Below are 16,062 nucleotides of genomic sequence, written 5' to 3'. Positions count from 1 at the left end.
TTATTTGGATTGTGTGTATCATTTAAAAAGTACTACATTTCACAGCCCAGTCACTAGGCATTTCTCTCCTCACGCAGACTGCCTGCTGAGTAGTTCCAACATTTTCATTGTTATTACATCTTCAAACACATGCTGCCAAGAAGCCTCTAACTCCCCACTTTCTCAGAATAACATTCAGGAGTCTGTGATATTTTGTTCTTGTAATTGGATTTTCTTCCCTCTTGCATTGAAGATACCCGATGGATCAGGGTGAAGGTGTGAGGACACCTATTCAAAGAGCTACCATCCCTAAGCAGGGATGGTGTCAGGAGGTTATTCATTGTGTGAGCATTTGGGTAATGATGCATGATTTTGCACATGTGCTTTCCATCAGGAACTATCATGAGTAGACACAAGGAACTGCAGATGCTGGAATCTTGAGCAAAAAACCACAAAGTGCTGGAGGAACTCTGCATGTCTGGAGGATATGGGTCGGCCATGTTTCAGGTCAAGGCCCTTCTTCAGATGGGTTGTAGTAGGGGGATAGAAAATTGGAACAAAGGTAGGGCAGAACAAAATGTGTCGGAAGGAAGTGCAGATGCTGGTTTATACTGAACATAGACACAAAGGGCTGGAGTAACTCAGCGGGTCAGGCAACATCTCTGAAGAAAAATGATGAGTGACATTTCGGGTCAGAATCCTTCGTCAGTCTCGATGAAGGAGGGTTTTGACCTGAAACATCACTCATCCTTTTCCTATAGGGATGTTGTCTGGCCCACTGAGTTACTGCAGCACTTTGTGTCTATCTTAAGCAGGGCAAAGCCAGGTGAGTGAAAGGTGGATACAAGCAAGAGGGTGTTAGTTGGCAGATGGGTGGACAAAGTCCAGAAATAAAAAGAAGACAAAAGAACTATCTTTGACCTGGCCAACCTTCAGTCTGATCCAGGTCAAATGCACTAAAGTTAATTTAATTTACAACCATAGCTACTGCTGTAAGGTAGATAATTAAATATAATCTCCAAGGACAGAGTCATTGAGTGATACCATGTGGAAACAAGCCCTTTGTGCTAACTTGCCCACACTGGCCAACAATGTCCCAGCTACATTAGTCCCACTTGCTTGTGCTTGGTCCATATCCCTCCAAACCTGTCCTATCCATTTATCTGTCTAACTGTTTCTTAGCCCCAGCCTCAACTACCTCGCCTGGCACCTTGTTCCATACACCCACCACCCTTTGTGTGAAAAAGTTACCCCTCATATTCTTTATTGTTTTGCAGTGACCTACTCTTTTTGATTGTGAATTAAAGTATTTCAGCCCAGGCAATTTGAGCTCCTACTACGCTGACCCATAGATGGGTCTACAAGAATCAACGAATAGTTCACCCAGCACTGTTGAGCATGGCTGTCTCAAATACTGAGGTTTGAAAATATCACTGCATAACTAGAGCTGCTATAATTAATTCTCATAAACTTTTTCTGACAGAATTGGGCCACATCCTGCTGTGAGCAGAAGAGAATGTTCTTTTTCAATTCCAAACTTATACTCGTCTTTAGTCCTTTTGCAGCAATACTTAACTGGAGGGCCATGTTCTAAACAGACCAACTCAGTAAATCTATTCCAGCTGGAATTGGACTATTCTGTCAGTAAAAGTAACACATTGTAGGTCCCCACTGTTCAGCTATGGAGTTGAGCACAGTACAAGTGACCCCACAAGTTATGCTGGTGGCTGCTGCCCATAACTGAAGAACGGTCTCCACTTGCAAAAGTTCCTCAGGGCAAAGTCCCAAGTCCAACCACCTTCAGAAGCATCGTCACTTTGGCCTAAGAGAAATGGGTTTGTTTACTAATTATTATATTGCACAGTACTCGGTTCCATTTGAAAATCTTAAGGTAATTAAGCAGATCTGCAGTAAGCCCCCTGCAGTTAGACGGAAATTATTTTCAGGCTTGGGCTCAGGACCAAATCAAGATAACACTTGCAAACACCAGATCTTCTCATCACCAAGAAGCAGAAGCTAATTGCCTCACTTTCGCTGTGTCACATCTACAGCATCGTGGGGGTTGTGGGGCAGTCAACTAGAAACTTACCTGGACCAGGTATATATACACTCTCGTGTTTCCAGAGCAGTTTAAAATCTGAATATTTTTACAGCAAGTAAATCACCTCCTGCCTTCCAAAGTATTTGTACCATCCATCAGTCTGAAGAAAGATCTCGACCTGAAACATCGTCTATCCATTCCCCTCCACAGATGCTGCCTGACACATTGAGCTCCTCCAGCAGTATCATCCCCTTTGCCCTATCTAGTACTATCTATTGTACTTGAGGTTGAATTGATTATATTTACGTAGGGTATATTTGATCCATTTGGATATCATGCAAAATAAAGCCTTTCATTATACCTTGGTATGTGTAATAATAATAAACCTAATTCTAAATAATAATAAACCTAAAAAACCTAAACCTAAATTACTGCATTAGAACTATCCCTTAAGGTGCCATTTACCCGGTGGTTAAATTTCCGCTGACATGTAGGGAGGAAGAATTACGTTTTACAGGAAATTACATTTTATGAAATCTGATCCCAGCTGAACAGTGAAAGGAGAAAGGAATTAGTGTGTTGATTAACAGACTATTGCTGTTGGGATCAGGTTTGGATTCAATCATGTGGTTCTACTGTGGCTTTATGTACATACTTACTGTATCAGTGAGTAAGCTCACATTGTTAATCCTGAAAGTCATTTGAAATGGTTGAAAGGCAATGAACTCCTTACAACGATTGAGTAATACACACAATATTTGTTGGCTGAGAAGGATTGGCTGAAAAACTAAGGGGATTATACAATGCAACAAACTTGGAGAAAAAAATCATCATCACCTTCCCTCTAAGATTATAGTCACAATCATACTTTTCACACTTCATTGTGGAATTAAATACAATTATTTTTTATCACAATTAAACTCATCATATCTTCTTTCTATTTTTAAATGTATAGATTAACTAGTTTCAAGATAAGACCAGATTCATCTGATGTGAAAACCACAGCTCCAAGATCCTAGCAATGCCTCATGATGATATCATATCTTCTATGTTGTCAGAATCCAGACAAATGAAGCTATGGGAATAGTGTGTGTGAGAGGGGCCTTAGAGGTCCTTAACATTGAACACTAACTTGATCCTAAATACTGTTAAAAAGTAAGTCCGTGCTAATACATAGGGACACTTGAAGATAGACGCAAAATGCTGGAGTAACTCAACAGGACAGGCAGCATCTCTGGAGAGAAGGAATGGGTGACATTTCGGGTTGAGATCATTCTTCAGACATATTCACACTTGACTTTTATTCCACAAAGCGTTACTGAAAACAGGTCAGGTTACCGAACTAACCATGCAACAGTTCAGGAACGAAGCTTGTTTTAATCTAACTGTCTGATCAGTTTGGTGACCTGTTTTGAAAAACATTTAATGGAGTGCAAGATAAGTTGGCTTTTAAAAACTTGGTTAACTTGATTACTCTCATTTTCCATTCTTCTGGTCAAATAAAATCTCTCTTACCTGGATGTGATATTACCAGGAAGGATGAAACATTGTAATCAAGGACTACAGTGGTGCAAAAGACTCACTACTGTTGTGATATTGCAAGGACTACTAAACAACGAGAGACAGGCAATACTGTAAATGTGGAGCATCATGTGTAACATGAAAAACATAGAACATAGAAAATAGGTGCAGGAGTAGACCATTCGCCCCTTTGAGATAGCACCACCATTCAAGATGATCATGGCTGATCATCCAGAATATGTACCCCATTCCTGCTTTCTCCCCATATCCCTTGATTCTATTAGCCATAAGAGCTATATCTAACTCTTTCTTGAAAACATCCAGTGGATTGGCCTCCACTGCCTTCTTTGCCAGAGAATTCCACATATTCATAACTCTCTAGGTGAAAATGTTTTTCCTCATCTCAGTCCTAAATGGCCTATCCCTTATTCTTACACTGTGACCCCCTATTTCTGGACTCCCCCAACATCGGGATCATTTTTCCTGCATCTAGCCTGTTCAACCCCTTAAGTATTGTATGTTTCTATAAGATCCCCTCTCATCCGACTAAATTCCAGTGAATCTAAGCCCAGTTGATCCATTCTTTAGACTGAGAATAAGCAGAAAACATTTACTAAAGGACATTCTTCATCTGATCTTGCAAATTCATGATCTAAAAGCCCAATGGAGATGCAATAGCACTCTACAAACTCCTACCAAACAAATGTAACCATGTAAATTATCCTGTCACATGATGCTGTCACGGGGCTTCTGTATTTAGTTTACTTTATACAGCCCGGAAACAGGCCATTGAGTCCGCCAAATCTGCGCCAACCAGTGATCCCCGCACACTAACACTATCGTATACGCACTGGAGACAATTTACAATTTTACCAAGCCAATTGCCTACAAACCTGTATGTCTTTGGAGTGTCGGAGGAAACTGGAGCACTTGGAGAAAACCCACGCAGGTCACGGGAAGAATGTACAAACTCCATACAGAGAGCAACCGTAATCAGGATCGATCCTGGGACTCCGGCGCTGTAAGGCAGTAACTCTACCGCTGTGCTACAGTGCCGCCCTGTGTTTTGAAGCATAGATACCTCTGTTCTTCCCTGAAAACTGAGTACAAATGAATAAGCTCAGCTGAGAATTAGATGTGAAGGAATGGAATGGCCATCAGCATTGAAAGACTGCACCTTGCAAATTATTCGGATGTAATGTATAAATGACCAAAAACAGCTACAATTTCATAAGAATATAAAAGTCAAAAAATAATAGGCTATTCAGCACTTTGTGCCCACTCTAACATTCAGAATATCAAAGGCTCACCTCACTCTGGGCGAAGAACGTTTCCTTCACCTCTGTGCCGAATGGCCAGCTCCTTAGTCTAAGTTTGTGACTCGTATATCCAGATTCAACAGCCAGGGCAGCATCAACTTGGCATTTGCCATCTAGCCCCACAATGAACATGTACATTTCAGAGACCTCATATTTTGCTTGAATAGTTTGAACATTGACTTCTCCAATTTTAGGTAGTCCCTGCTTTCTCCTTCTTTCCCCTCCCCTTCCCAGCTCTCCCACAGCCTACTGTCTCCAGCTCTTCCTTTCATCTTCCAGCACCCACCAACCTCCACATCAGTCTGAAGAAGGGTCTCGACCCGAAACTTCGCTCCATAGATGCTGGCTCACCCGCTGAGTTTCTCCAGCATTTTTGTCTACCTTTGTACATTTCAGAGAGATCACTTCTTAGTCATTTAAACTGCAGTCGATATCAGCCAATATGTTTACACCACTATATATTTGACAAGGAATCACTCTGGGCAATCTTCATTACACTCTACCGTCCTTACTTTGTATTCTATGCAAGACTCTAGCATCAGCAGTTCCTTATGTCTCCACCTCTATGTTTGTGCTTGTTTTGATTTTGCATTAAAGGCCAACATATTGTTTGGTATGCCTGTTGCTTGCTGAACTACATTCTCAAGGAAGGCCAGGTCACTCTCAGCACAATTAATCCATCTATCTGTGTGATAGCTGGTCGTCAAACCTAGATTAAATAAAATGTGTATTACTGATTCCTGATACCCGCTTGGAATGAGGGATGCAGGCCTGCCCTATCAATTCCTGTTCACTGATGGTTAATGGTGAGTGAAGAGAAAGTCGATATTCTTATGCTGGCAGCTCAGGTAATGCCCCTTATTTATGCAATTTATCATAACATGGTGACAGCTCGCAACCAAGATCACAGGTAAGTTGCTACACTGTGCCATGAAGTTTCGTCACCTTGATCACTGCACTCTGCTGAAGAGTAGCTTGAGCAGCAAACAATAAGACACTTCAAAGAAAGCGGGGATGGACAATAAATGATGGTCCCGACAGAGAGGTGCAGCTACTAGTTAGTCACAGCTGCAGTGACCCAGTTTAAATCCTGACCTTGTGTTTTGTCTATGTGGAGGTTGCATGTTCTCCTTGTGAATATGTTGAATTTCCCTGAGTACTCCAGTTTCCTCGCCAATTACAAGAACACGTGGCTTGGTAGAGTAATGACTCCAAGGTTGTAGGTGATTGATATAATCTGGGAGCAGTTGGATGTAAATGCAGGGATGCAAGGCAATGAGACCACACCTGGAGTATTGCGTACAGTTTTGGTCTCCAAATCTGAGGAAGGACATTATTGCCATAGAGGGAGTGCAGAGAAGGTTCACCAGACTGATTCCTGGGATGTCAGGACTGTCTTATGATGAAAGACTGGATAGACTTGGTTTATACTCTCTAGAATTTAGGAGATTGAGAGGGGATCTTATAGAAACTTACAAAATTCTTAAGGGTTGGACAGGCTAGATGCAGGAAGATTGCTCCCGATGTTGGGGAAGTCCAGGACAAGGGGTCACAGCTTAAGGATAAGGGGGAAATCCTTTAAAACCGAGATGAGAAGAACTTTTTTCACACAGAGAGTGGTGAGTCTCTGGAACTCTGCCGCAGAGGGTAGTCAAGGCCAGTTCATTGGCTATATTTAAGAGGGAGTTAGATGTGGCCCTTGTGGCTAAGGGGATCAGAGGGTATGGAGAGAAGGCAGGTACGGGAAACTGAGTTGGATGATCAGCTATGATCATATTGAATGGTGGTGCAGGCTCGAAGGGCCGAATGGCCTACTCCTGCACCTAATTTCTATGTTTCTATGTTTCTATGTTACTGTGGGGATGGGACCATTATGTGAGCTGGGATGGAACCAATGGGCTGAAGGGCCTCCCTCATTATCATGGAGATACTGTATAAAGACTGAGTTCCAGGAAATAATTTATTTTACCACAAATTGTCGTGTGCAAGTAATTCTCTCAAATTTGCTTTTTCAGATCCTGCACTATCAATATATGTCACATCAAGTCACCCGTATGTGGTAGTAAACATTGGCACCAATGCTACCCTTGACTGCAGTTACAAAACAGCAGTTGAATCCCAGTTCTCTCTTGAATGGCGGTTTACACCAGGGCCAACTGAAAATGCACAAGCAGAAAAGGTAAGTTTTAGTTGTGCCTCATTCATTACTCCACATCATAACATATCTCCTACTCACAACCACATGCCAAACCACAGGGAAAATAGGAGCACTGTATTGATAGGGAAAGTTCAGCGACATCCCACAGAATAATCTGCAAAGCTCTTTGGAAGGTGTTTACTGATACACTCCGATGCTGGTAACATTTTACTATAAGTTTGTAAATGTTACTGTTCAAAGTGAGATAAGGGACTGAACGGGGCACTGGGGAACTGAGAGGTGAGTTAAATGTGTAGAAGGGAATTGCAGATGCTGGTTTATACCGAAGATAGACACAAAGTGCTGCATTAACTCAGCGGGTCAGACAGCATCTCTGGAGAAAAAGGATGGATGACGTTTCGGGTCAGGACCCTTCTTCAGACTGATAGTAGAGGGGAGAGAACTGAAGATAAGAAAAGGCCAGAACAAAGCAGGGCCGGCAACAGATGACCAAGGAGGGGTGGAGCCTGTAATGGCCAATTGTTGGTTAGGGAAGAGGGGATAACGAAGAGATTCAAGGATGTGAAGTGGACTAGTAGGACAACTAGGGTGGGGGAAGGGGTGAGTTAGATGTGCTTGATTAAGAGAATACATGAAAGGTATAGATAGGTAAAGCTCAGCATTTAAGGAAAGAATGCATCAGCTGCAAAAAGAAATCCTTCAAGGCATAAAAACCCACAATGAAAAATTATTAATCCATGGCTGACAAGGGAAATTGACGTCAGCATTAAATCCAAAGAGGAGGCTTATAAAGTTGCCAGAAATAGCAGTTGGCATTTATAAACTCAGTAAAGGAGGACCTAGAAATTGACAGATGGACAGCCTCCTCTTTGGATTTAATGCTGACGTCAATTTCCCTTGTCAGCCATGCATCACCGGTTCCTCGCTCCCCTCCATTGAGTCTGTCCAAAGCAAGCGCTGTCTGCGGAGGGCGCTCAGCATCGCCAAGGACTACTCTCACCCCAACCGTGGACTGTTTACCCTCCTACCATCCGGGAGGCGCTACAGGTCTCTCCGTTGCCGAACCAGCAGGTCGAGGAACAGCTTCTTTCCAGCGGCTGTCACTCTACTCAACAACGTACCTCGGTGACTGCCAATCACCACCCCCCCCCCCCGGACACTTATTATTATTTATTCAAATCGTTTGCTATGTCGCTCTTCCAGGGAGATGCTAAATGCATTTCGTTTTCTCTGTACTGTACACTGACAATGACAATTAAAATTGAATCTGAATCTGAATCTGATAAAGGCAAGCTAGGATAAAAAAGTAGGATGGTGAGAAGTATAAAAATGGGCTGTGAGACCTATACACTTTCTTAAAAAGGAAACTATGTGAGGATGAATATGAGCTCCTTACAGAGAGAGAAGCAGCAGAATTTATGGAAATACAAGAAACAGCAGACGCTGGAATCTGGAGCAGAATGTAAACTCCAATGGGTCAAACAGCATCTAAGGACTCCTGATGTAAGGTCTCGACTTGAAACGTCAACCCGCTGAGTTCCTCTGGCAGTTAGTCTTTTTTTGTGACAGGAGAACTTATGATGATCTACAAGAAAAAAGCTTGGAATTAAACAATCGCTTAGCATTTGGCTTTGCAGAGGCATGAGTTAGAGAATCAAAGGATAGGAAGAATGAGCTATTGTTCTGAAATAAGCACAGCTACAAGGTGGAGTGCTGGCAGTTCCACATTGGAATCCATACAGAGAGAAAGGATCAACAAATTGGAAGCAATTGGCTACTAAATCTTTGTACTGGATCAGAAGCCTCTGAGAAATTGTAGCATTTAGGAAGTGCAGATGCTTGTTTACCAAAAAAAGAGACAAAGTGCTGGAGCAAACCAGTGGGTCAGGCGGAAAATCTGGAATACATGGATGGGCAACAATTCGGGTCGGGATCCTTCTTCTCACATGACTAAAGTCCGCCATACCAGAGTGGAGTGGGGCTACATATTCTGAAGAAGTGTCCCGACCTAAAACGTCACCTCTCCTTGTTCTCCAGAGAAACTGGCTGATCCCCTGTTACTCCAGCACTTTGTACTAAGAGATTTATTATCTTACAAGGCCAATGGTTAGATTGAAGGAATCAAGATAATTTATTTTAACAAATGATTTCTTTAACATCATTTCATCTGTTTAGATTCTTTACTACACTGATGGAAACGTTTATAAACTTGGGTCTCAAGCGAATAGAATCAATCTGATTGATCAGGTACCAACCAAAGGAGTTGCTTCCATTAGAATTGAAAACACCAAGTCATCAGACACTGGCAGGTATTCTTGCGATATCAACAATCCTCCAGACTTCACTGGGCCGAGTGAGGCATTTGTCAATTTAATTGTGCGAGGTAAGGAGGGGAAACTGTTCTTCTTGGTTTCTTAAGTATTGCTCCACATTTAAATGTCAAAGCACAGCAGATATCCCTTATGCCCCTGTCCCATTTACGTGATTTTTTAGGCAACTATAGGTGACTAGGCTGTCTCCAGATGGTCGCCGGGGTGTCTCCTGTATGGCCATGAGTCGTCTCCTCAGTCACCCAAATAATCGTAGCGTTTTTCTGGCCGCCGCTGGATTTTGAAATGTTCAAAGCTTTTCGGCAACTGTGGGTTTGACGCCAATGAGCATACCTTGACTTCTCCTGACATAGGTGCTGTTGTAGGTTGTCGCCAAGATGACATAGGTTATCGCCAGGATGATGTAGGTTGTCGCCGGTCCTGACCGGTGAATTCCATTGGCGACCATCTACGTCAACCTACGTCGACCAGCGACAGGTACCTGCGACTGAATTGTGTAATCTTATCTTGTCGTAGCTTGTCACGGGTGAATGAAGGTTGTAGGTGTGGTCGTAGGTGGACGTACCAATGGGACGTCAGTTGTCGCTAGCTTGCCGTCGACTAGGAGGTAGGTTGTTGTAGACATTGTCGTAGGGTGCTCCAGTTGCCAGTTTTCCGGTGACCTGCTACAACTATGACAGTCGCCAGCAGTCACTGAAAAAAATCGCCTAAGTGGGACAGGCTCATAAATATCTTTCAAACAATGAATAGATAATTTAAAGAAATTCCAAATATTCCAACAAAATAACTAACACGTCAATTTAAATGAGTAGATGCATGGTTTAATGGTGAATGAAAGATGTATATCCTACATAAATGATCCCTTCACTGCTGGTTTTGTTATGATTTATAAATCTGCTGATATTTATAAATATTTTGCCGATGTCCAAAAAAAATCCACCAGAGATTATTCTGAATTTTTCTACAATTTATCTGCCTTCAGAAATCTGTAACCTTACAGTTGCCTGACCATCATATATGCTTTGCCCATGTGGTCAGGCAATACTTTTCATGAGTGATACTGATGTATGTCCTTTCCTCCCAATTGGCAGTTCCACCATCGATTCCAGAGTGCAAAGTGATCGGAGCATCGTACATAGGAAATAACGTTACATTGCTCTGTCACTCAACGGTGGGTCGTCCGGCACCTCAGTACAAATGGTCCGAGGTCCGCTCTGCTACTGTGACAGCTTCACCAAGAATCACGTTGAAAGGTATCCCACATGGTGTTTCCCTATCGATATCTTCAGGCAACCCAAAGCCTGTAGGTTTTGTAGTTAATCAAGTTAATGTGGTTGACTTTGAAGTTAATCAAAGTCGCAAGTGTGGAAATGGATCAAATTGGCCCATGGTTCCCTCCGTCTCTCTTGTAATCTATTTTAAACAAACAGAGGGGACACAGGGACTCTATATGACTTTGGTTAGGCTGCATTTAAAGTATTGCATACATTTCTGTTTGCCCCATTCGAGGGAAGATGTGGAGGCTCTAGAGAAGGTGCAGAGGAAGATTACAAGAATGTTGCCTGGATTAGAGTGCTTCAGCTACAGGGAGAGATTGTGTAGACATTGATTGTTTTATCTGGAGCATCTGAGGTGGAGGAGAGACTTGAAAAAAGTATATAAAACTATGAGTGGCATCGATAGGATAGACAGTCAGAACCTTTTTCCCAGGGTGGAAATGGCCAACACTAGAGGACGTAGCTATAAAGTAAGAAGGGGAAAGTGTAATGGGGTAAGTTTTCTACCCAGAGAGTAGTGGGGGAGGCAAATACCTGGTGGTGGGGGCAAATACAATAGTAGGGTTTAAGAGGCTTTCAGACAGGCACATGGAAGACATAAACCAAATAGTTTGTAGTTGGTCTTTACAGGGTCCATTCAATGCAGCACTTTGTAAATATATTCTTGTTTGAGCAACAACTTCACTTTTGATATAGCATTTTGTCGTCTATTTATTTGTCCTTATACGGCCAAATGTAAAAGCCCAAGTGTTATCGCTCCATCAGTCACACCCGTCTCCAGTATGCATTGTTATTCAATGACAAATTCTCTCAGCATATGACTTTATGATTCACTGTGAATGTAAATGAATATTCCAATTGGTCTCAGCACCCATTGTGCTAGTAGGCAAGGCACTGTGTACATAGGTTGCTGGTTGCCCTGATAATGAGTGGTGGTATCAGAAGTTTGAATAATAGACCTAGCAAATAATCTGGTTTCATATTTCAGAGAGAGAACTACAAAAATAGCTTGCTTGCGTGTAATAGCAGATTTTATTCACAAAAGTATTTAGTGTTTGGGTATTTTTAAAGTGGAGATTGACAGGTTCTTAATTAGTAAGGGTGTCAAAGGTTACAGGCAGTAAACAGGAGAATGGGGTAGAGAGGGAAAGATAGATCAACCATAATTAGGATAGATTGATGGGCTGAATGACCTAATTCGGATTCTATGACCTGACTTATAAACGTATGCTGTACATTCTCAGCCAAATATTTGTAATGGATGGTAAACAACAATGGGTCCAGCACTGATCCTTGAGGCACAGTATTAGTCTCAGGCATCCAGTTCATGAAGCAACCTTCCACCATCACCCTCTGCTTCCTACACTCAAGCTAATTATGTATCCAATTAACCACCTATCCCTAGACCCCATATGATCTAAACTTCCAGAACAAACTACCATGCAGAAACCTATCATAGGTCTTGGTGGAGTCCATATAGACTTAAGCTGGAATAACTCAGCGGGACATGCAGCATCTCTGGAGAGAAGGAATGGATAACATTTCGGGCTGAGACCCGTCTTCAGGGTCTCGACCCGAAAACTCGCCTTCCATCTCTCCAGAGATGCTGCCTGTTCTGCTGAGTTACACCAGATTTTTGTGACTATCTTTGGTTTAAACCAGCATCTGCAGTTCCTTCCTACACACTCCTCCATATAGAATATGTCTGCTGGCTGGTTCTCATCGACATTCTTCGTTACTTCTTCAAAACACTGAATCAAATATGTGAGCCAAAATCTAGCCATACAGACTTTCCCTAATCAGCCGTTCTATTTCCAAATGCATGTATATGTTATCCCTTTGAATCCCTCCTATATCTTACCTACTCTCCACACCTGCAAGTGAAATTTAGTAAGAAAGTTTAATCAATGTTTTTTTTCCTTTTAAATGATCTTTCTTTATTCCATATCCCAGTGACATTATATGGCAGATCTGCAGATGATGCAATTCTAGGGATTTCTGAGTAATTGCAACCAATTAAATTACAAAATACAAACATTTGGCTAAGAATGTACAGCATACGTTTATAAGTCATAGAATCCAATTAAATGTAGTTTACTAATTTACTACTGTAATGATAAATTATTTTACATGTTCTTTTCTTGACTGTGAATATCTAACATTTTATTTCGATCTTCTTCTCTAGCAGTAGATCCCAAAAAAGGAACCCTGATTCTGAGGAACCTCACAATGGAGGATTCGGGAATATACCGATGCATGTCATCCAATGTCCTTGGGGGACAATCATGTCAGCTGACTTTGTCAGTCACAGGTAATGGGCAAATCTCTATTCCAATTTGGACACTTAAAACATCAGAAACAGAGTTAATTATAGCTATGAGCAAACACTAACAGATGGCGTCAGGCAAAACTATTTACAACATCATTTTTCTGGATAGGTTTGACACACCGTGCTTCACTGTCCTCTGACATCTTGTGAATGCGTGGGTGGAATTCAGTAAGATTTAGGATGATTATGGAAAATTGATTTTAATAATCCCAATATTAAAAAAGAGTCCAGATCAGAAATCAGTTCGTACCTACCTGTTCCTGGTGTGCTTAAACATTGTTGTGTTCAATATTACTGCCTTTGAGGTATGCTCAAAATATTGTAGCCAGTTAAACATTTCCATCTTCTTTGGCAGTCCCTCGGGATCGAGGAAGGCTTGCTTCATTATGTGTGAACCGCAAACTCATTCACGTATAATGAAGGTGGAGCCTGACAGGATGGGCGAGTGGATCATCTGTGAGGCGTGCACTCTTTCCACCACTAATGTAGGGTTTGTGTGTGGCCCTCATGAATGGACTCATGGTTCTCAATCCTAACATATGCTCGGTCTCCATTTTGAGTGATCGGGAGTCAAACATAGAGCAGTACAACACAGGAAAAGGTCCTTTGGCCCACAATATCTGTGCCAGACATAATGCCAAGACAAACTCTAATCTGCCCATTTGTGATCAATATTCCTTCATTCCATGCATATCCATGCACACACCCAATAGCCTCTGAAATGCCACCATTGTATCTACCTCCACTACCACTCCTGGCAGCGTGTTCCAAGCACCCATCACCCAGTGTGTAAAAACCTGCCCTGCACATCTCCTTTAAACTTTGCCCCTCTCACCCTAAAGTTGCTACTAGTATTTAATATTTCCATCCTGAGAAAAATATTTTGACTTTCTCACCTCTCTAGGTCTCCCATGATAATGTATACTTCTATGTCTCCTCTCAACCTACAGCATTCCAGAGAAAATAATCCAACTCTGTCCAAACTCTCCTTGGAGCTAAATACCCTCTAATCTAGACATCATTCTTGTCAATGGGAAGGTTTCATTTTTTTCAAGGAGACTTTAAGGACATGCTTGAATTGTTTTCCTCTGCGGGTTTATCTGTAACAGAGATTGGAGCTGAGTGCCTATTTTTAAGAGTCCAATGTTAAACATCCACACAACATGGCCTGCCTAACTCAGTCGATAGAACATAATTAGGGGCTCATTGCTAAGATGTTAGCCTGGGGCTGATATCAGTTTGTTGATTCCACCAGTGAAATTGTAAGATTTTGCTGAGTCAATATTGAGAGTCAAGAGTCATGTGTTTAATTATCATTTGCATCAGGAATAGAACTATGGAAGGGAATACAAAATGTTGGAGGAACTCAGCGGTCAGCAGAGAGGGAATTGTTTACAAAAGCTCTTTCCCTACCTTGGGGTATCATATATAGTGAGTTCAGTGGATGTTACTGTTATATATGGAATTTTAAATGTCATGAACACTTGTGAGATATTACCAGCTGGTGTTGTTTTCCATCTATTCTGTGATGTCAAGGCAAATTCACAAGAAGATCTCAGATTAATTTCCTATTCTGCGCCAAGCTAATGAGTTAAATGATTTCAATCATGGAGGAAAGGCCCTACTGACTAGCCTATGTCAGGAAGGCTGCCAAGGCTCAGTGCAAGTAAAGAACGGGTTGCAATCACATCACCAGAGGATTGTCAGAGAGAAAATAGGTCACACACAATGGCCCCTGTATTGACGGCAACTAATTCATATCTTTCCATGGAGATTGCCAGAATTTTCAAACTAGCACCATTACTGCACATATTCGATAGTACTCCAAGTATTGATGGAACACAGACAACTAAACCATTCCTGAGGACTGCTTCCATGTCTGAACTGCTTGAGCACTCCAGCAAAAAAACAAGATTGTAAAACTGACAATGATTTTTCAATGTACACAAAAATGCTGGAGAAACTCAGCGGGTGCAGCAGCATCTATGGAGCGAAGGAAATAGGTGACGTTTCGGGCCGAAACCCTTCTTCAGACTGATAGGGGGTGGGGGGGGGGGGGGAGAAGGAAGGAAAAAGGGGAGGAGGAGGAGCCCGGGGGCGGGGGGATGGGAGGAGACAGCTCGAGGGTTAAGGAAGGGGAGGAGACAGCAAGGGCTAGCAAAATTGGGAGAATTCAATGTTCATGCCCGCCGGCCGCAGGCTACCCGGGCGGAATATGAGGTGCTGTTCCTCCAAATGATTTTCCAATGTTGCCTTTCTTGTTTGGCATTAAACTCTGCTTTTATTAGCCTCCTCCACATAGCCCTTAGTCTTTGACGATTGAAAGCAGTCACTTTTGTGGAGGACAAAAGGTTTCTAACTGTACATTTACTCATAATTGTTAGGTATTTTCAACTCTAAGAACAGTTAGCTATCAGCAAGCAGAAATTACATACATTTGCAATTGCTATGCTTTTCACAAGCCTGCCTAGATTTAAGTCTGACAATATTTTTAATTAGCATTTACTTTCACCTGATTATACCTCTGTCAATGACATTTTAATGCAATAAGGTGTTATATTGTTCATTCTGGAGAAGATCATTCTGACAGACAATTTTGTCATGTAAAATTGGTCGAAAATTATATGAAAAAACATTAATTTTTATTTTTATTATTGTTTAAACAGAGGGTCTGACATAAGGGGATGCCGATTCAAACTAATGAAAGATAATTTTAGGATTAAAGTCGGGGGATATGTTTCCATGTGGATTGTGAAGTGATTGGGCAGAATGTGAAAATTAAAAATCCCCCTGTAAACTCTCTTATTCCCTTTGTCTCTCTCTAATCTTATCCAGTCAATGACATCAGCTTTATGGATTCATGGATTTATAAGATTCACATGGACAGAATGTATCGTACAAATGGCACACCATGTGACTGTGATAAAAGTAAACTGTCTCTGCTAATTCTCGATCCATTACAGGTTTTGACATGAATTAATTACAACATGCTCCTACAATTTTCTCCCATCAATATCCAGTTCAATGGGTGTAGTTCCAAGGACAAGGCCAAGACATCATAAAAAATGTTACTTCTGGTGACCCCATGGTTTATCCTTCCATTACGTG

At 41.8% G+C, this 16,062-nt stretch overlaps 1 protein-coding gene across 2 annotated transcripts in view; it reads left to right on the top strand.

Moving 5' to 3' along the window:
- Positions 1 to 16,062, top strand: part of LOC129712408 (V-set and immunoglobulin domain-containing protein 2-like) — a 32,825-nt gene that overhangs the window by 3,396 nt on the left and 13,367 nt on the right. The window contains exons 2-5 of one of the 2 annotated variants that reach the window (XM_055660820.1): positions 6,876 to 7,039; positions 9,194 to 9,401; positions 10,440 to 10,601; positions 12,814 to 12,936. In XM_055660820.1, coding sequence (XP_055516795.1) covers positions 6,876 to 7,039; positions 9,194 to 9,401; positions 10,440 to 10,601; positions 12,814 to 12,936 — 657 coding nt within the window. Of the gene's footprint in view, positions 1 to 6,875; positions 7,040 to 9,193; positions 9,402 to 10,439; positions 10,602 to 12,810; positions 12,937 to 16,062 lie in introns of both variants that reach the window. The other variant, XM_055660819.1, reaches the window with a different exon arrangement.

This window comes from Leucoraja erinacea, chromosome 32 (genome assembly GCF_028641065.1).
Source record: "Leucoraja erinacea ecotype New England chromosome 32, Leri_hhj_1, whole genome shotgun sequence".
NCBI classification, from domain to species: Eukaryota; Metazoa; Chordata; class Chondrichthyes; order Rajiformes; family Rajidae; genus Leucoraja; species Leucoraja erinaceus.
This window is presented reverse-complemented; position numbering and strand designations above follow the sequence as displayed.